The following is a 22,678-nucleotide window of genomic DNA, read 5'->3' on the forward strand; positions in this document are numbered from 1 at the left end:
ATTTGAGTGTCAGCCTTGAGTTGTTCCTTACTGTATTTGTGTCTTTATATATTTTGTCATAAATGATCCTACACAACAGTTATCCAGTTGATACAGTACTGTACTAGTGTGTTAAGCAGATGGGATGTATGGCTTGTGTTTTGTTATCAATCATTCAATATAAGGTGCCGCAGAATGTAGAACTTTTATAAAAAATATATATATTTTTTTTAAACCAACACAAAAACATTAATGTACTGTATGCTGTCTATTTCCATTATTTTTGATGCACTGGGCATTTCAATATTACTCTGAAATAAAATAATAAATAGTTAAAAGAGCCAAAAGGTTGGTCGCAGAGAAACCGCACACAGTTCAGCTTTCCTCTCCTACTTGACATCTTGCAGTTGTGCGTAATGGAAGTTGGACCCTCTACACCCAGTTCCTTGGCAAATAGAGAACTCTCAATCCATTCTTCAAATGTAAACTTCCAAAGAGGAAGGGAGGGAACATTTTGATGGATAGGTTTTGCATGAAATATGATCTTGAGTGTTAAAGTACTTTGCTTCCTGTTCAGAATTAACTGAATTGTTTATTGAACAAAACACTAACAAATAGATAGTGTTTCCTGTGTAAAATCCATAGTCATTCTTCAAATATAATAAAAATGTAGGGGGGGAAAAGTGTTTTTGCGTGGCTTGTATTATACCATTAATGAAAACTGCTGACAAAAGGAGTTTGTATCATAAATCTATAATTATGCATAACATTCACTCGGTTAGATTCCAGATTAGGTATGGTGCTACTTTAGTGCATCTCAGTGCAATTACCTTTTAAGGTCTACTGGATGCCATATATCCATGTCTTATTACCTAAACAGGAGGATTCAAAAGGTGGCAGTCCTCAAAAAAACTCACTTCCGAATGGTTTAATGTTTGTTGTAGACGTGAGACGCAATACAATTCCTTGCTAAAAGTATCCAGACAGCAAAACGTTTTTGCTAGATGATGATGAACATTTTGTTGGCAGTCTGTTTGTTCTGTGAGGATCTATACTGAAATGTGAAGCAGTCTTTCTAATACAAATCCTGTCTCTGTTTAGACTGAATGTTTTGTTTGCTTGTTTGCTTATTTTAACCAAATCCAAGGCCAGATGTTTCTGTATGTTTTCACCACAGTTGGTAGGCTGGCTTACTGGTTTTTCATGTGTTAATTTTTTCACAACTTGACCTTTGAAGGTTCATGGTTCAGACACTTGTTAATCGTATTATCAGTTCTGAAGAGTTTATCTGTCTGAGGTGATCATGTTAAAATATTTAGCTACTAAGTTTTCTTCTAAATAAAACAATGTTAGTCCAAAGACTATTACTGCCTCAAATTACTTTTTCAAAGAGAGATTATTATTTCTGATATACTATAGCCTACTGTCCCAAGTTTTAAAACTGGAGGTATGAAACTCATGTTTCCATATTCAGATGTATATACAGTTAGATCCATAAATATTTGGACAGTGACACAATTGTCATCATTTTGACATCAGTCTGTAAGCCAACACAATGGATTTGCCAGTCAAGATGTGCTTTAAGTCTAGACTTTCATCTTTAATTTGAGGGTTGTTACATCCAAATTGGGTGAAAGGTGTAGGAATTACACCCATTTTTATGTGGTCCCCCCAGTTTTAGGGGCTAAAAATTTGATGACAATTGTGTCACTGTCCAAATATTTATGGACTAAACTGTATACATTGTGTGTTGGAGAGCTATAAACCACATTATAAACCATATTCAAGCTTTATGCTTATATTGTGAACTTCTGGAAGAGAAATTATACCCATGAGGAAAGAATCTGATTGCCATGGATGTACATTTCAAGACTGTAACCTCCTAGGTCACCTGAGAGCTATATGAAGGTGACTCTGATCATCAAGGGGACCTGCAGAAGACATGAATACAGATCTCTGTTATCTAACGTTACTGAAAATGTTTTTAGGATCTGAAAATACTAAGGTTATTGCTAACCAAATATGGAAATAATCACGAAAAATCAAGAACAGTTATATTGATGTAAATGGTACACGACTGTATTAGAGACTTTACAGCACACTAGACATGCTGCATGAGTTAAAGTAATTACCAAGCCATGTGCTGTTTCTGGTTTATGTTGTATAATCTTGTGTTAGAGAATGTAAATTAACAGAAATCAATAACAATCAGTTAAAATGAGGAGATGAACTCATCTGCTGCACTTGAAAATACCACTTTTCTTCCCTGTAAGTGTGATGCTTATACCTGATATAGGAGACTGCCTCTGCTATTGTTCTAGCTCACAATTAAAGACAAACACAGATTGTGACATGGCTTTTGAGAGGCATTTCTGTGAACAAAAAGATCCCGCTCTTTCAAAGAGTAAAGCCACTGGTTGCGTTAAGATGTGAAATCAATAAATCTCTTCACACCACATTTCAAAGGGTTTCAATTTTGGACGTTGGGTTAAAGCCATGTCACACAAAACACGCACGTAAACAGCAGATTAGAAACCAAACACGAGAGCTGGATGTCAAACACCAGACCATTTCCCTTCCAGGGGCCTCTCCTTGAAATTACTGAATTAAATAAAGACCATTTCAAATTAAAGCATAGAAGAACAATTGGTCATAGAATTCACACAATAGATTCAAGACCTTTTGCTAAAGCAACACTAGTTAATAAAAAATAGATTTTATAAAGCCTTTTAATGTATATCATGTGCTTTTAAACTTTGAAGTGAATGCACTAATCGGCCCTCGATTTGTAAAATCCATGTTTAAGCCACTCAGCCTTCTTTCCTTTCGATGTCATTTTTTAGATCAGACTCAGAGAAAACTAACCACAATTCAATATGTAAATGTATGACATGTAAAACAAACAGGCCTAGCATTTGTCACAGCAGCTGGCAAGGTTTAAGAAGAGGTATTCTTTAGCTTTTCCTCTGTTTCGGTAAATCCTTGGGTACAATCCTGTAGGGAGGGACGGAAACTCCCTCGTTTTGGGCCTCCCAGGCAGTGAGAAAATACACAGGCAATCCCCACAAAAATGTATGGTGGTTGCGTTACGAAACACCACATTGTACCCTGCTCAGCTCGTATGAAAACACTGAGGTACTGTGGTGATTTAAAATAGTGAGATGGCATGCATAAGTGGATTAAACATACTTGATTTGGTCTAGTTCCAAGCCTCTAGAGGAAAGGCTTCCCAAAACTGCCTCTTTTTTCATATTGAATAGTGACTCATAATAAATAAAAGTAGCTTTTGGACACATCGTGGTGCTGTGTCCACTAAGCCAGTACTGACACAATGTAGCCCAACTGAAATCAATGTATCTTTACCAAATAATCACATGAGAAACATCTGCGTAACACATTCTGCGCTCACAAATCGGTTACTGAGAAAGACAAAACAAACAAAAACAAACAAAGCTGTGGAAACAGAGGAAGTCAAAACTGAACATTACGACAAAATGGGCAGGAATGATCAGAGCTCTTCAAACCTATATGAAGAAGAAACACACTGACAACTCTATTCAAAAAATACACCACAGCAGGTATAAAGAAAACTGCACATATGTCTAGCTTTAAAGAACAAAAATAGTGAATATATTTTCCTACTCAGGAAACTTTCCCCCCTTAGACTTTCTAATTTCTGCGTATTCTTCACAAGGAACTTTAAATCAACAAATCAAAACATAAAATAATTTACATATATGACACTCTTAATATTTAACTGCAGTGGAGAAAACTGAAACATGATATATAGTCTGAGAGTGAAATCAGTGTAGGAGAATCAGTTCTACTCAATCAGAGGAGAGAATATGAAGATATCTAAACTGGTACCTCATACTGCTTGAGTTTAGCACCAAATACTCTGCTCTCACCTGCTTCCCCAGCAAGTGCAAATTGGGAGGGCCGACACGATGTTAACTGCACTATCGGGCTTTGTAAATGTTCTCTGTATATACTTATGAGTTTTACATGAAAGATACCATTTGTTTTGACAATAGAATCCGACACTTCTTGGATTATGCCTAGATGAGTTCTACAAGTCAAATAATTGCAGATCAAATACTATCAAAGGCAACTAAAATATATGTCACATTTCTGCCTGGATTCGCCTCCTGCATGTCCTTGAGAAGCACAGAAACGCAGAGAGAGGGAATGAACCCAAGCGAAGGGTGCTGTATTTGTTGTCGACAGAAGCTGTAATATTCTCCAGTATTTCTTTTCATGATCAAAACTGATTTTAGTGTGGCATGGATATAGGCTGGCAAATGTACCTGGACATCAGTTTGGTTCTGTAGATATGTCTCAATTTGAACATATTTAATGATTTATGTTATTACAATATCCTTTTGCACATATTTTAATTGTATGCTATACATTATTCATGATATAAATGTGTCATAAAATGAAGTTACAGACAACACTGCACAACCCCATTGTTATATATCCAAGCAATATACAATTTCTGCATTGGATTATCATGCACGATTTACAGCTTTAAGTCTGTAATCATTCATAATTTAAAGCTTTAATCCTACTTCACCTCAAGTCGGCTAAACTGCAGACGTGTATAAGAGAAAGAAAGGAGAGTCAAAATGGTGCCGAAGAGCCGTGGTGATGTTTTTCTTTTTTTCTTGCCCATAACATTTGCTACCTCCCTTTCAGATGGAAGTGGGATGTCTTCGGAGGATTTAGATGAATAAGTGAGGGCTGCACATGGAACCGCCTGTCAGCTCCACTCAGAGAACTTCTCCAACATAAAGTGCTGGTTTATCAGAAGTGATTCCAGGTTCTTTGAAGGAGAGATCCAGTGATCTGGGTGTGTAGGACATGACCATTAGTTATTTGGACAGCTCTGGCAAGGTGGAGAGATATCGACGAGGGGAAGCCCTCCATACAAGAACATGCGTCTCAGCAAAATTTCAACAGAGCAGAAGTAATCTAAAACCTGGCTTTCATTTACTGCGAGTATTGTGTTAAGTCAAAACAGGAAAGGTTTAATGTGATGTAGGTGTTAAGTTTTATACGTATACATGTAAACTGAAGTTTTGGATGTTTACACAAAATATCATGGTAAAAAACTAAATTAAGTTATTTGTATGTGAACAGCATAGGTGGTGACATTTTTAGTGTACAAATTAATTAATTCATGTAAGTTGCAAATAAAGACATATGGTTTAAAAGTCAATGTAGAAATTGCAAAAAAACAAAACTTTTTTTTTGCTACACAAATTAGATAGTCTCATGCAAATAAACATGTCCATCCCTGCAACATGTTTTACTGATATATTTATATTTATATTGATCATTGACTGTACGAGTGTAATTTCTATTTATTTGTCCTCTGGTGTCGTCTTCAGCGAACATACAGATTAACACCCACAGGGGGCATGAGAGCTAGAGTTAGTGACAGGGATAGGGTTAGGGTTGCTGATGGGGTCAGTGATAGGATTCAGTTCGAACAAACACACAGGCCAACTGCAAGATCCATTCCTGCTTCCCAATTATAAATCTCTCTGAAAGTCTCTGAATGCATCTCGGGCCCGGAGAAGGATTCACCCGCTGCGACTATCAATCGAACAGTAAAGCAAAAGCCTGTTTCCAGCCTCAGCCTTCCCAGGGTCCATAATGAAGGGTTTGATAAACACAACACTGCCGAGGAAAGGGTCGGTGACAGTGTGAGACTGAGAGAGTGAAGTGGACGTGATTACAGGTCTCACTGCCCTCCTGCAAAGAGGTGCTACAAATTCAAGAAGCAGACGTAGAATCAGGGCACTGAAAACCAAAAGGAAGAAACAGATAAAGGATAGTATCTTAATCAGTATTGCCTTTATGACATGGTAAACATATACTGTAATAATGTTATTAATCTGCAATTCTAATTCATCATTTAGAAGTGCGTGTGTTTTTGATTAATCTATGTCCAAACATATTTCACAATGTATCTTTACTAAAAACATTCAGTTCAGAAAAGTCACTTTCTCATTGAGATGACCAATCAACTGCCTTGGGGTTTCAGATTAAAATTGCAGTTAAATGTGACTTGCCCTGCACTGATACCCGTGAGGTAATTAATATGTGAAATGCTTAACTGCCTTTGCCATGTTTTTCTTAAAAAATGTTATTTAAAAAAGTTTAAAAAAATAAAAAATAAAAATTGATTTTAAAGTTCTGGCAAAGCTTGCTTGACAACGTCATGTTCTGCTGTCAAGTCTGTTTTGTTCTCCAGAACATTGAACTGCATTCTCCATGTGAACAACCTAGTAGTCAGCCAGGAGATCGGGGGTCCAGCACGGTCAAGAGGAAGTACAGGGACAAAAGGTCTAAGTTTAGGAATGCAGTTACTGGGTTCTATTTTTGATGTACTGCCGAGTTTAACTGGAACTTGGAGACGAGCCAAGCTGGAATGTAGAACTGGCTTGCAGGAGATTGCAATGCAAAACGCCTGATAAGACGGAGAGGGAAAAAAACAAACCAAAGGAAAAAAAAAAAACACGTAATTTTTCAAAACCATCCAATGCTTTCAAGCCGAGCTTTGTGAATTGGACGACACCCAGACAGTGGAATAAATACCTTTCTCAGAGCTGAATAAATTAAGCTGAAAACACAACCATAAAATGTCCCAAACTAAAGGCTCCAGACCTGAACAAGGAAGACAGCCAGGTACAGTTTGCTGCATGTTTGGCTCTCTTTCAGCTCCACTTTTTTTCATGATCTCATGACACATTAGCACTGGACAAATGCACCATACAGTGAGTGTTTTATTAATAGCTTGAACCATAAACACTGATAGACACTGACTGGCATTTGAATGAAAAATAGGGAATCTAATAACTTTGGAAAGTTTTTCCGATTTTAAAAAACACTACAAAGCAATAGAGAATACATTATTTTAACAAAGTCAATATTTTGCTACAGACAAGGCTTCTAACCTCTAACCTCTTCTAAGTGTCTGAACATGTCTCATATACACAATGGTTTGACAAACAGTAAGCAAATTGTATCATTTTATATACTATAAGTGGCTATACTATAATTAATTTAATTGTTATTCATTTGGATCTATATATTTTATTTGATGTGGTTATCTTGAATCTTAGGATAGTGATTTAAAACAGTCATGAAAAAAGGCATATAGTTTTGACTGAATATATAAGAGTGAAGTGTTCAGAGGCAAATTCCTGCTTTGTAAAAGCAAGACAACTTCAAATCATGGAAATCAAAGAACTATGTGAAGATATTAACACGTTGATGTTCAGTATGGCCAAGAAGTCAAACTCAGTTCCATCCCAGGCATGAAAAGATGATACTTTGAATACACAAACAAGTGCCTTCAAATGCTTTCTCATGAGGTGCAGTGAGATCTGTATGTCTATAGACAGCATTTCTCAGCTCTTGAAAGCAGGAATTATATACGATTTGAGAATAAGGAAGAGGTTCAGTGGAACTAGATTAACAGTTGGGCCGATAAAACTATGGGATTGATTCCACAGATAAGATGTTCACAAAGTTTGATTACACAGAAATGTGAATCAGTTTTTTCAAGCAGTACATGGTTATTTCAAATAGAAATCATTTTTTGGTGCATTTTTTAATTACAAAAATAACAGCAATCTAAGCAGAATACCAAACCGAATACTGTTCCACCAGTGCACTTGATTGACAAATCTAAAGCACCAGTTCTATACCTGACTGAGATGTTGCAGGGGAAGAATGAATCGAGGTACAGGGCAGATTTAAACTGGAGTCACATAAAGCACTTCAACCATAGGGGGTGCACCAATTGCATAATCAAACATTTGTCAACAACTGCATAATGTACATATAAATCAATATAGAGGAATATTTATATTCCCATTGCATATGATCTCTAATACAATGACAAAGTACACAGTTAATGATATGATTGATTAAATGCATTATGCACTGACTGACGTGTGTCTGTTTTCAGAGAGCACCGTCTGAGATTTGGCTGCATAACAAATACATCAAACATATCCAAATGCCACGGCAAAGACAGGTCAGTCATAGAGCTGAAGCAGTTTGTGATTGATAAGAATCAGCGAACAACTCTCCCCTCAAACAATCTTTGAATTGCAGTGATTCCTTGACAGATAATTGAGGCCAACCTGAAATTTGCACCGAGAAGCACACATTTACCATATCAGCACAGTGGAGAATAAAAATGTGCCAGTTCTTTCAAATAAGCCAGTATTTGACAATACAAACCGTTTACCCTTTTGTGATTTCTGATTGTCATAACCATGTGCAACACAGCTGCACACAGTTTATAGACTAAATAAGAAGAGTTTCTGTCTATTCCAATTAGAGGACATTTGCTGTTCCAACTGATAATACTCAGTCCCGCAAGTTGTCCAACAAACACCCTTAATGCACCCAGTCCTGGCAGCCCTCCAGCTATCTGTCTCTGTGGCTGTGGGCTTCACTGCACACTCCACAATCAGAACTGCGATCAGCTGGCTGTACGATGCCTTTTGTACTCTTGGCAAAGGCCTTTACAACTTGCAGCACCCAGGAGCCTCATGCTGGAGATTTTAAAGGCCGGTTTTCTGCATGAATGCCAAAATTACCATTCAAAACCCTCTGAAAAATCTATTATACACATAGACAAATAATTCCAATAAAAATAAATTCATAAATATTTCCATATTGAAGGTGTGTTAACCCCTCACTCTGGAGTCCTTAATACGCCAGATTGGTAACGGAGTCCTGCTGCAGAGAAACATGTCCTCGTCACCTATCAGAAGCATCCAGACATGAGCTGCAGAATCAAAGCGACAGTACATTTGCTAGTTTTATAGAAACCTGTCCAAATCGGGCTTTGCGGTATATTAATGAAGAGCTTGGACATTGGTCCTGACAACGGATCTCCAGCCATAGCAACGGGAGTGTCATGGCTGACATAAAAGTGCTATATTCAGATTAAAGCCACAACAGTATTGATGACAATTAGAAAGACGTTGCTGAAACCCCTGTGCAGCAAAGCAAAACTAATGCTGCACTACAGGAGTTTAGGAACAAGATACAAGATACAAATTTTCACTAAAAATAAGGTATTTTTCAGTCATTTAAAATGTACTACAGCTTCACTTATGAAGACCAGCTTATGACATTTAAGCAAAAACCATCTGCTTGTGAGAGACAAAAATAATAATTCTGCAATGTAAATTCATTGAAATTCTCTCTTTGAACTCCAGGTCGACCACACACACACACACACACAAGAAATGTTAGTTTTATTTTATTTATATGTTAGGTGTCTCTGTAGCTTTTAAAAAACATGATTGTTGCGATCAGTGTACTGTCACATCATGAAGCTTCACATTTTACACAGCTGTTGTACGTGGCAACAGTGAGTAATTTTATGATCTGCAGGATCAATACTGCATGTGTGTTGAGAGTAAAGATGTCGCATAACATTGCTAGTAGCAATCCCAGAAGTCAGTTTTTACATTAGCAAAACCTCGTTATCAAAGTCAGATGGCAAATAAATCTACCACCAAAATTATGTTAATGTGATCATGTACTGAGGAATGATAAATTATTAAAATGCTGTAAAATGCTCAGAGAACAAAAATATTGAGCAAAATATGATCTGACTGGAACGTCACTAATGGCACTTTAGTTTGAGAAAATTATGTTCCAATCCCTTCTCGCACATCTATGCTAGACTTCTACTAATGAAGCAAGTCTATTAAGCATTAGTTTTCTCATTTGTCAAGGATGTTGGGTCCTTGTAACATTCACGAACAGAAGGATGCCAACCAAAACCCACACACTTCCTCCTCACTAAACTAAATGGACATGCACACAGACAGCAGCGGACAAATAACAAACTACATTCATGTTCTCATCAGTGTTCATGTGAAGGTTGTTATGGTTGTTTTAGGAAAAACATTGATGACTGTAAACGTAACAGTGAGAGAAAATAATTACTGTTCTCATTTCATGCCAATCATCAACAGAAATGGCACCAATATGTAACTGTATACCATGACAGTAAAAGGCACAGAACTGATGATCTTTAAAGAAATACAGAAAACTGCGGTTATTTGTCACTCTCTTCATTAATGTGTTGATAACATATGGTTTGTGTATTCACCACCTTATCAATTTACAACAGTCTTGCAGGCAAAGGGTACACAATGCCTCCAGTGTTGACTGCATAGAGTTCAGGAGATGGATTATAATTCTAGGTGTAAGGGAAGCTGCAGTAATCTGGCCAGTAGGGCGTAAATGATGGTTAAAGCTCCCCTCCAGCGAAGCTCTTTGCAGCTGTAATTCATTTATATCCTCCCTGTGAAGAAAAACATCACTGACACACTCCCAGTTCTCTTCAATACTTCAGCATACAAATACCTACAGTCCTAATACTAGTCTAGAACTTCAAACACTCAAATCCACAGTCACATAAACGGAATATAAAGAAACACAGAGGGGGGGGGGGAGCCAAAATGATTTTCCCTGAATAGTCCATAGACATATATACCTACATACGTATTATACATACATAATCATTACTTAAATGCATGTATTATTACTTGGAATTTGTCAGACCTCTTACAAAATAGATATAGAGATTGTCTAAACCAACCCTGATCTCATGAAAAAACAATATCAATCCTCTACTGACACCCGCGTTCAATGGAAATGTGCTTGAGGATATTTTATTTCATTGAATTAAGTTCACAGGAGTTACTCGGTTCGCTGCAGTAGTGTTTCTTTCATAACATTACACAATAACTTCTACCAAAAGTGGCTAACCTAGCTAAGGAAATATGGGGCCGACGAGTTTGTTGCACACTTTACACAGCGCACACCTGGCACCAGTCTCTGATCGCATTTCAGATGAAGAGAGAGAAGCTAAGCATTTGCTCTCAGTATGGATATCACACATGGCTGAGCACTGCAGCAGAAAACAAAGGAGTTTTTGCTCCAGCACAAAATAACAATATTTACCTCTAAAACAGGAAAACATCTGTGAATAGTACTGTTTAAATCTGCATGCACAAGCCCTATAATTAAATGCCCAGGTTTCCACAAATGATAGTTATAAGATTTAAGTTTCCATAAACTAAATAATAAACAGTTGTTTTAGTTAAGTTACTATTATTACAATCATTGTCACTATGTCATTATTGTTTAAATTAAGGTGGTGTCATAACATATGAATACCACAGAATTAACACATGAACATATCATGCACTTAATCTTATTTCTGATATAACACCTGTATAAAAGGGTTTGGGTTAGGGTTGAGAACTGAGAACTCAGAACTCAGATGACGTGCATGAGTTTTTGATGCTTTAATCTTGTGGTATTCATATATTAGTTCATGAGGAATCACACCGCCTTATTTTAAAGTGATACCATTATTATTTACTCCAGCCATTATTCAATGCAAATTATATTCAAAAACAAAATCTATATAAGCTTATAGGGAACTATAGAAATAGTTTAGAGTGTCATTTCTAAGCTGGTCCATATATTGAAATATGCATATGAACAAACACTTCTTAAACCTTTTCCTCTGATTGTTTAGAATTAATTCATAACTGTTAGGAAATTCACAGTGCACGGTAAATTTCAAAACCATAATTATAACAGTGAAGGAGCAGATACTGCACTTTAAACCCAATGATTTGGAAACCACCAATGTCATGTTTCTGTTTCAATGTTTAACAGAGGGGTTTTAAGCTATAAGCAATATGACATTTCTTCCAGATCAGCATTTTTTTTTATATAAAATCAAGTAACATTATATGTACATGTCCATTAGTCAGAACTGACTAGAGAATAAAAAATAGAAACATATAGTATAATACAAAGTCTATCTTCTCAATTGGCCATTTGTTTCTTAATCTTCCAGTACCCATAATTACTGGCTGAAATCCAAGCAGGGTGGTTAGTTTCAGCTGCACAGTTATCTCCAACAGAGGAAATGGAAGTCCTTTAAACACTACAGTCATTTCCTCTGGCTCTCGGCTCATTCACGAAAAATGTCCCTTTGGTCAGCAGTATCTTATTTATAATGCCTGTGGTATTACTTTTAAAGACTTTTGTGGGATTTTCTTGTAAATGTGTGGTTTGGTTCCCTGTTCACTAAAGAAAACCCACCAGTTTGGTCCAGCTAGCAGTGAAAAAGAAAAAAAAAACAACAACAACACTTTCACAGGCTTTCATTCGACACCCGGCATAACTCGCCTTTACAATCGGATGCTTCCTGTTCCCATTTTTCTTTAAACAACCTTATTTGTCATCACAGGAATGGAAATCTTCATTCAGCTTTGCACAAATGCCAGTGAACCTTATTGCCCTCTTTCTGACACTATTTTGAAATACTTTTTACCCCAGTTCTGCTTAAAGACACATTTTTCACCCCACCTCCCCTCAAAATCCACTACAAACAAGCTCTCTCACTTGAGCGTGATTGAAGGGATAACCTTTCTCTCCTTCCTTGTAGGTAAAGCAACACACACTACTGGCCACAATTCATCAAAGAGACCTTACTGGTCAAGAAAGGGGATTAATAAGGCTTCACACCCCTCCGCCCCTCTGTGTTAATTTTGAGAAACTAACTACTGGTAGCTCTAATATACTTCTGTTTTAAAGGAAATGTGAGCAGTCTTTTGTTTCACTACATGTTTGTTGTAGGAGAAATCCAACTCGCATTAATAACCAACAACTGTTATTACTTTTTCCAGCCGGGAACATTAAAGAGCATTTTATGGATTTCTATTTGAAAATGAGCTTGTAGGCTAGATCATTTAAAAAAAAAAAAAAATCCTCTTATTAAGGTCTATGCGCCTTCCCTTTGATAGTCTTCCTTTTGATAGAGGTAGGGCTTTAATCAGACACGCAGAACATATTCTCATGTTGCCGGCAAACGCATACGCTTTTTCTATGACAATCAGACCTGCCTATGAAATATCTACTTTGATTTAGGTTGGTTTATTGAATGTATTAATCCAAGAAAGTCCAAATCAACAAATTACATTTCAGCCCAAACAGCTTGCCACGGCTTCACTATCGAATACATTTGCAGAGTAAAATATTAAAATGTGCCCTGTGCCGACTCTCACAGCTGCACACGAATAAAACAATGTTCCAAATTACATTTGCAAATATAGTTACATTTCACTTATTCACCTTCATAAAACAGAAAAGAATAAGAGTCATAGGGGAGCATTTACCCAGTCTTCATCTCTGTCTTAGAACCCAGTTATCACGACGAACAAGATTTACTGTTATCATCTGTTTATATGCAGATGCATAATGTTTGCAAGTGCTTTGTTTGCTAATTAAATTAAAACAGTTCAGTACTGAGTTACTATGAAATCACTCTGGTCTAGGCGTTGGAGCTAACAATAATTTACACTTGGAAAATACGGACACATAGATTCTGCTGGCATGTTAACAGCTCTGCATTCCAAGTCTATGAGATATGGAAACTGCTCCCAGAAACATCCACTGCTCAAAGTGCTGCTCTGAGCAAACCAGGCTCCATGGAGCTCATTTATGAAACGCAAAAGGGCAAATGACAAGCTTTAGTCAATTGAAATACCCCTCTCAATTTTCCAAGTTGATGATTTTCAAGATTTCGTCTTCCATGTACCGTCTAATTAAATTATTTCATTTTAGTTCTATGTATTGTGCAAATTGTACGCTAGAAGAGGTATTTTGGCCCTACTCTATGAGGAAATGGACTGGGGGCTAGAAAATAAGTAATATTTGTTCTGAGCTGAGTCTCAGGCAAGGAGGCTTCCTACATAGTTGTTTTTCCAATGTGTTTTACTATGCATAACATAATGGAGAATGTGTTGATCTGCTGTAAAGGTTAAGAGTCAAAAAACTGTAGGCAAGACATATGTATTACAGTACAGAATAAAGATTGTTGATCCCTGAGCCATTTCCCTGACTGAAGATTTGGATGGTTAACAAAAAAGAAAATTTGAATGCTCTATGTTAATTAGAGATACAGATGCCATTGTAAACCCTAATTGTGGTTTCATTTAGGTTGTTTTTAGTATTTTAGCTCAATTTTGCACTATAAAAAGTTTAAAGTTAAGTGATTAAATTAGGATCTCATTTTTATCAGGGCTTGGGTTCAAGTCCCCAGTAAACAAACTTCTTTGATTGGGTATAGATTTGTACGGGGTTAGCTTCACATTTGAGTGTTGGCTAGGGTTGTGGTTCAGGCGGTTGCTCGGGTAAATAGAGCGCGTAATCCATCGATGTGCTGTAATGCTGCATAGGGTCAAGGATAAAGATTCTGAATATGTTTTAGGCGTTAGGCTAATTATAATTAAATCTGTATTAACGAAAGATTTGGATAAGTAAGAAAATGCAATGATTAAAAAAAAAAATATATATATATATATCCAATGTGTTTCCACTGCTGGTTATATTATAACAAATGAGTTAATTTAAGGAATTTGCAAATACAGAAATTCAAAAGATAATTTAAAAATACATTTAGAAATGACTATGAAAATACTACTCTGTGCCAGTCAAATTTGATTAAATTAGATTTCTATACAAATGAAACAAAATATAATTATTGCATATTATGTATATTGTGTTTACAAATTAATGTTTTTTCTGTATTTTTATGAAACAAACTTAAGCTTTCCTAAGCAAGACCTTGCCAAACCGGTGAAGACAATTAAACTTAAAGAAACAAAGAATGAAATCTACTGAGATTCAATTGTCCAGACCAATTCTTACTTGTCTACTAAAGTCTACTAAAAAAATAAGAAAAATAAAAATAAATCATACTCATTTAATCTGATATATTCCAATCAAGACAGTTAGAACTACCACAGAAGCCTCAGTCTGGAAGTTATTCTAAAGTCCTCCAAAATGAATGAGGTACTAACATGGTTGTTATATTCCCCTAGGAGCTGTTCTTGAGGTTTACTACAAACGTGCTGTTTTTCAGTCTCTTGTGGATCAAGCTAATATGCCAAAACCAAATAAAGGACACAAGAAGACACGTATTTGCTCGTGCAGTGCTTTCTATGCAACCTATTGTAAATCATTGGATCAAATTCAGCTGTGTTAAACCCACGGACACTGACAAGCAATTATATGGTGGTTGGTAATTGTAATTAAAATTAATTGCTTGTCAGTGAGGGTCATTTTAGTTGCGCTTGACTACAGCCATCTTTCATGATGAAGTACATAAAAAAATTAAATACATTTTAATTATATGGAGAATGTACATTTCGAATTTGAATTACTGCATTCCTTATAAACCATTCCTCTGTTAATGCATTCCTCTAGTTCTGTAAGTCAAACTGGAAACACATTTTTTTCAAATATGTGTTTGGATGGCTCTTTTCAGGAACTCTCTGGTTTTCAGTTGGGTCAAAACCTTCAACTTTTATATTTTCGTCTTAATGGGTATAGCAGAAAGAATACAAATATACACAGCACAGCTTCAGAAAATCATAGATATGATGCCTGGGGACAAAAAACAGTATATATTTAGTATATAATTTGATAATATTATTTGCTTTCTCTATCTTTCATCGTAAGAGAATAAAATTGAAAACATGCAAAAATACAACACACACTAAATCAATCAATCAATCAATCAATCAATCAACCAATCCACCAGTAACTTACCTTTGCACTGATTTGTATTTTTGTCCAGGATTGCCTTTGTTGACACTATTTTTCCATAGCTGTAAGCAAATGAAAAAAAAAAAACACAAATTAGTACTTAATTGACTGCATTTATATTTGATGTGAAAAATGCTTCTTGTAAATGACATGTACAGTGAGGGAAAAAAGTATTTGATCCCCTGCTGATTTTGTACGTTTGCCCACTGACAAAGAAATGATCAGTCTATAATTTTAATGGTAGGTGTATTTTAACAGTGAGAGACAGAATAACAACAAAACAATCCAGAAAAACGCATTTCAAAAAAGTTGTAAATTGATTTGCATGTTAATGAGGGAAATAAGTATTTGACCCCTTCGACTTAGTACTTGGTGGCAAAACCCTTGTTGGCAATCACAGAGGTCAGACATTTCTTGTAGTTGGCCACCAGGTTTGCACACATCTCAGGAGGGATTTTGTCCCACTCCTCTTTGCAGATCCTCTCCAAGTCATTAAGGTTTCGAGGCTGACGTTTGGCAACTCGAACCTTCAGCTCCCTCCACAGATTTTCTATGGGATTAAGGTCTGGAGACTGGCTAGGCCACTCCAGGACCTTAATGTGCTTCTTCTTGAGCCACTCCTTTGTTGCCTTGGCTGTGTGTTTTGGGTCATTGTCATGCTGGAATAGCCATCCACGACCCATTTTCAATGCCCTGGCTGAGGGAAGGAGGTTCTCACCCAAGATTTGATGGTACATGGCCCCGTCCATCGTCCCTTTGATGCGGTGCAGTTGTCCTGTCCCCTTAGCAGAAAAACACCCCCAAAGCATAATGTTTCCACTTCCATGTTTGACGGTGGGGATGGTGTTCTTGGGGTCATTCCTCCTCCTCCAAACACGGCGAGTTGAGTTGATGCCAAAGAGCTCGATTTTGGTCTCATCTGACCACAACACTTTCACCCAGTTCTCCTCTGAATCATTCAGATGTTCACTGGCAAACTTCAGACGGGCCTGTACATGTGCTTTCTTGAGCAGGGGGGCCTTGTGGGCGCTGCAGGATTTCAGTCCTTCACGGCGTAGTGTGTTACCAATTGTTTTCTTGGTGACTATGGTCCCAGCTGCCTTGAGATCATTAACAAGATCCTCCCGTGTAGTTCTGGGCTGATTCCTCACCGTTCTCATGATCATTGAAACTCCACGAGGTGAGATCTTGCATGGAGCCCCAGACCGAGGGAGACTGACAGTTATTTTGTGTTTCTTCCATTTGCAAATAATCGCACCAACTGTTGTCACCTTCTCACCAAGCTGCTTGGCGATGGTCTTGTAGCCCATTCCAGCCTTGTGTAGGTCTACAGTCTTGTCCCTGACATCCTTGGACAGCTCTTTGGTCTTGGCCATGGTGGAGAGTTTGGAATCTGATTGATTGATTGCTTCTGTGGTCAGGTGTCTTTTATACACGTAACGAGCTGAGATTAGGAGCACTCCCTTTAAGAGAGTGCTCCTAATCTCAGCTCGTTACCTGTATAAAAGACACCTGGGAGCCAGAAATCTTGCTGATTGATAGGGGATCAAATACTTATTTCACTCATTAACATGCAAATCAATGTATAACTTTCTTGAAATGCGTTTTTCTGGATTTTTTTGTTGTTGTTCTGTCTCTCACTGTTAAAATACAACTACCATTAAAATTATAGACTGATCATTTATTTGTCAGTGGGCAAACGTACAAAATCAGCAGGGGATCAAATACTTTTTTCCCTCACTGTATGACATTGCATCACTAACAAATTGACTAAATGCATTTCTTCTTTCACATATTCTTTCAATTTTAGAGATGTTAAGTCTTTTTTTAAAGAAATCTAAAGGTCAGAAAAGAAACTGCACAGGGCAAGTTGACAAGGCACGCAAACCCTCTCTCTGTCTCCCTTGCCAACATGGAAAACTTCACAATGTTTGTGAACTCTGTTTACACACAGTAATGTTCAAAGCTTTTCAGTTACTTGTGAAATCACTGCACCCTTTGAAGAGACAGAGTACTGTAATTTTAATAGATGGCTATAAAACTTAAGTCAGTACAATACACATTTAAAATGCATTCTTCACACCTTAGATTGGTACCTGAGAGAGACAGAGTGCGAGTAAAATATTTGTTGTCAATTGCAAAATAACAGGAATGTATTCCAAAGGAGCAAAGGACTTTATTACAAAATAAAAAATACATGAGGTTTAATATAGTGTTTCTTGTGGAATGGAATCTTAAACTGAAATAACAAGAAGGAAAACTGACACTCCCAATTCCCTAGAGGTTTCCATCAAAAAACACCAGCATGCGAGATTGAAAAGCTAATTCCAGATTCATACAGGTTAAAGCAAATATCACTGAGGTTGATCTGAAATCTCAAATGCTTTTCTTGAAGATGTCTAAAGAGTACGACTACATTCAGAATTGTAGAACAAAATGCCCCATATTTAATCCCACACCCATGTGTTTAAAATCCTTGTCATCCCAGAATGATATTGTGAGCGTGAAAAAAGATAGAGTTTGCATCCATGCTCAGTGCAAGACACTGGTTTTGATCAGTAGATATTGTTAGTGACAATAGTGAATCCTCTGCTTTGAGCTGCTTAGATGTTCAAAGGTCTGGGCTAAGAGCAAGATCTCCTTTGATTGTGGAAAGCACAGGGGTGGAGAGTGACGGGCTCAGACCAGAGCAGCCCTGTACGGCAGAAACACACGTCACTGTCTGTATGTGAGGATCCTGGAGAAGGGCCCTGGCAGTCTTAATTGCTTAATTTTCTGTGCTGGTATACTATTGCTGCTTTTCAATTTCATTGGGCTTTAGTGATGTCTGAGCTCAAGATTGCCAAGAAATGACTTGTTAGTGGTGATATTTACTACTAACTGCATTCCCTTTACCAAAAAACGAAAGTCAAAGTGCCACAAGCTGCAGAATAAAAGGCAGTGGAAAGATGTATCGAACAAACCACAAAAATGCATTCAGACAACCACAACTAATGGAATCATGTGTGGGCCATGGCGTCCTATGTATAAACTGAAATAGTGAGCCCTACTACAAGACAATGAACACAATAAACTAGGACTTAGCATCATGAAATTCTAACTGCAAATACAATGGTTCCAAATAAGTACATGGAAACAAAAGAAGCTTAATTTCAAAATATATTTTCACTTGTCTTCCAAAAACAATATTGTTTTTTATAAACATTTAGAGGATGAAAATACCATTCCTTATTAATAAACTATCATGTGGTCTGTATTCTAGTTGCCAACCAAAAAGTACAGCTCAGCAGTTGGCTGTCTCTGAGCTGGACAGTTAATTTGTGCTTTATGTTGATTGATTCTTATAAAATGAAAAGGGAGATTGTGCTAGTTATTGGGCACTGTTATGTTGAAACTTTCACAGCCTCATTAATTATGTTATTTGGTAAAACTGATACATTTTAATAAAGTAAATGTGCTTCAGAAATAAAGATAACTCCTCAGTTCTCAGACTGAGGTTAATTGATCTGATGTAATTCCCCTTAGGGGCGAGGATATTTCCAACATTTTCTACTTTCTCAGCACAAAACTGTGGAAAGAAAGACAAATGCGACAAGTTATCCCTGCGTGACTTGCGCAAAACACATATTTACATAGTAAGTAATAGAAGGTAAGCATGGTAAAATCCTTCATAATAGATTAGATGACTTGAGGCTGGTGACCGAAAGACTGGTGCTTTTATATTGCACATGGCAGAAACAAATAAAGAAATGGTTAATTTTAGCTTGTGTCAGTGGAAAGTCTCTCAGATAGGTCTGTGGAGCCAGACATTGAGTTTGCACAACCCCATTCATCAAGGCTCATTTTCAGATGCCTGGCAGTCAGAAGAAAAGTTACACTATTCCACAGAAGCTGAGTCATAAATTTTAAGAAAAGTATAAACTGTTTATTTTTCCGGCAACCTTCTGTGATTCATAAGAGGATTAAATACCCCTTTTTTTAATACACACATCTGGGTTAAAGCAAATTATATTTTCTCTCCAGACCTCCCCTCCCAAAAAAATGCATGCATTAATACTGCTGGTAGTTGCTTATCTCAGGAGGGAAAAAGTGTTATTGTCCATGAGAAATTTCCATCTGAAACTCTCACGAGCGCCACACAATATAACAACTTAGAGATATGCAGAGCTGAACTATGTCTTTGTGTTCCTTTATTTCATTTCTCTGTATTGTACATTTTATTTTACCTAACCCCAACAGTATCAGTTAGGCACATTATTGGGTAATCCTTAAAACATTTGCACCTGACAATCCATACCTCTAGTTCTCAGCCTATCCTAAGTACTCGCAACACAAAAGGTATGTGGATTTAAAATTTTAAGGCAGGAATAACTACCTCAGTACCTGCAAGGCTGAAATGGACTCAAACCTAGTCCTAATGAACACAAGATACATTTTCAGTAGTTGTCACAAATCCATGAAGCTTGTCTCTTAATGTAGTAAATATAGTACTGTACGATGAATACAATGAAAATGTACAGTTATACCTAATCAGACTTCAGATATCATCAGCAATTTAGAACGGCACCATATTCCAAATTAAACTGAAAAATGAATTGACTGAAGATCAGAGTTTAGAGCTGATTACATTCCGAAGGCAAGAGAAACACAGGCCTCACAATCTTGATAAGATACTTAATAGCGCAGCAAAACGGTTTCACTGAGCCCCACAGCATAACCATTTTAACAAATAAATCAAAAGTATGTATGGTAAATACAATTGCAAAAGAGAAACACATTACACACACACAGTGGTAAAAATAGAAATTCAAAAGTACAGGTATTGCGCTTAAATCACTATTAACCATTCATATTTGTATATCTCCAAATAGCTCTTGTGTCGTGCTCTTAATAAAAAACCGCTCCAGCTGTCAAAACCATCCCCCTGAGCGCAGCGGGACACACTATTTTGGGGAATATGTTGCCTCATCGCTCGGTCCCCGGCTTGAAGGAGGCGCTTCACAGTGCCCGAGTTCAGCGTTTCCACCCCTGTACCCGACCCTCGCCATCCACAGAGGCAGGATGTATATATCACCCACTGTTTTGGACGTTTAATAACACATCGATCCATCACTTTATGATGTTTTTAACTGTTCTTTCACACTTGTAAAATACGCATGTACTGTATGTTAGTGATGGACTCACGACCAGCTTTCCATTGAGCTAAGCACCCATGTGTACGAATCCCACTCTCGCATATTTTTCCGTATTGAATTTTATTGATGTTTACCTAACTTCATAGGTCACACTTTCTTTCCCCACAAACGCACCTTCTGCTCCTGTTCCTTACTAAGATGGCTTTCTCGTTTGAAAACGTGCTCCGTTTTCTTCCCGGCAGCCATATTGCATCCGGTCTCCGCTATGTACAACATCCGGTTAAATTAATAAAGAGTTTAATTAGAAAACCATTAAATACATAATTTTACTAAACTGTGTATTCGTTTTACATAGCATAGTATCATATTTCAGTCAGCATCCACTTTACTTCACTATTGCAATTCCGGGAAAAGTTTTCAATCAAGGCAGGCAGACCAACGACAGGCAACTGGGGACCAATCAACTGTCAGGATCAAGAGCTCGGGGGCGGGGCTTCGGGGCGGAGCTGAGGGCAACATCAGACATGCGCAGAAAGCAGCCCGAGTTCAGAGCAAAATCTGCTCAGAGTGTAAAACGAGTCGGAAATGTTGGTCATTATTATTAATTATTATTATTAATGTACTTCTTAGCAGACGCCATTATCCAGGGCGACTTACAAAATATAAGAGCAATACAAAGTGCAATAACACAGTACAAAATGTCTGCCTTATTGTAGTATATTAAAATGTCTGCATAATAACACAAAAAACGTTTTTAGTCGAAAAGGCCATCTTTGTAAGGAGCAGACGCAATTATGGAAAGAGTGTATCCAATTAAGTTAGGTAAGCATCTTTATAATAAACAACTAAATAATGATTTATTTAAAGCCGATTGTGGACTCTGCTACCTACGTTTAACGGTGCGTGAGAATCGTGGGCTCGAGTGCCCCTCTCTCCGGCAATTGTTTTTTTTGCTTGATCATATTTATATTGAATTGGATTGATGTTGATCTACCTTAACCCAATAGGTCACACATTCTGTCCAAAATGGCGTCTGCTCCTTACAAACACCGCTTTTTCTTCCGGCAGCCATCTTGGATCCGGTCTCCGCTGCGCCAACATCCGGTAGTTCATTATTAAGAAAATGCGCCATTTTGGAAATAAGGTGTAACCAATAAAATTAAGTTAGATAATCATCAACACAATAAATAAAAACAAGAGAAATACACCAGGCGAGAGCGGGAGTCGCCCACGCGTGTTGAGCTCACTGGTCCAGCAGCTCCAGCGCCGCTACCGCTCGGCTAATCGCGCATGCGCTGATACTCGCAGATTTATAGTCATTTATCGTCAATGAATCTATGCAGTTATAGTTCCCATGTCCACAATCGGTTTAAAAAATTAAGCCTTTTGTGTTGTTTATTATAGTTTAATTAAATGTATAGGTTATGTTAAAACTAAAACGTTTAGTTTGTGTGTTATGACCAGGGTTTTTCCTGGCTCAGAATGGGCCTTTGGGGGGGTGACTACACACGACAGTGAACATGATCCGTCCGCGTACAGTAAAGGCAGTGAGTTACCTTATGTCTGAAATCAATGCATTTTCCTGTTATTTCTGACCATTTGATAAACAAAAAATGTCTATCATTGTTGAATCAATAAAAACCCATTAACAAAACTGGATAAAAAAATAAGAATTAGAATAAGAAAGGGGGGAGGGCAGTGGGTTTGAGGGAGAGGGGAGAGGGGAGGCAGTCAGTTGCAGAGGTCATCCTGCCTCAGAGCATTTCACCCTCATCTTTTTATTAACTAAATAAAAGGATCTGACCAGGCCATGGTAGGATATTAGACTACCAACAACTATATAGAAGTAAAAAAGAATACTAAACAGGGAAACAGAATTTGAA

General features: G+C 37.3%; 1 protein-coding gene across 2 annotated transcripts in view; it reads right to left on the bottom strand.

Annotated features, from left to right (window-relative positions):
* Positions 1-22,678, bottom strand: part of rbms3 (RNA binding motif, single stranded interacting protein) — a 220,201-nt gene that overhangs the window by 125,345 nt on the left and 72,178 nt on the right. For both annotated transcript variants that reach the window (XM_066691284.1, XM_066691285.1), the window contains exon 3: positions 15,664-15,722. In XM_066691284.1, coding sequence (XP_066547381.1) covers positions 15,664-15,722 — 59 coding nt within the window. The remainder of the gene's footprint in view (positions 1-15,663; positions 15,723-22,678) is intronic.

Source organism: Amia ocellicauda, chromosome 18, assembly GCF_036373705.1.
Source record: "Amia ocellicauda isolate fAmiCal2 chromosome 18, fAmiCal2.hap1, whole genome shotgun sequence".
Classification (NCBI taxonomy): Eukaryota; Metazoa; Chordata; class Actinopteri; order Amiiformes; family Amiidae; genus Amia; species Amia ocellicauda.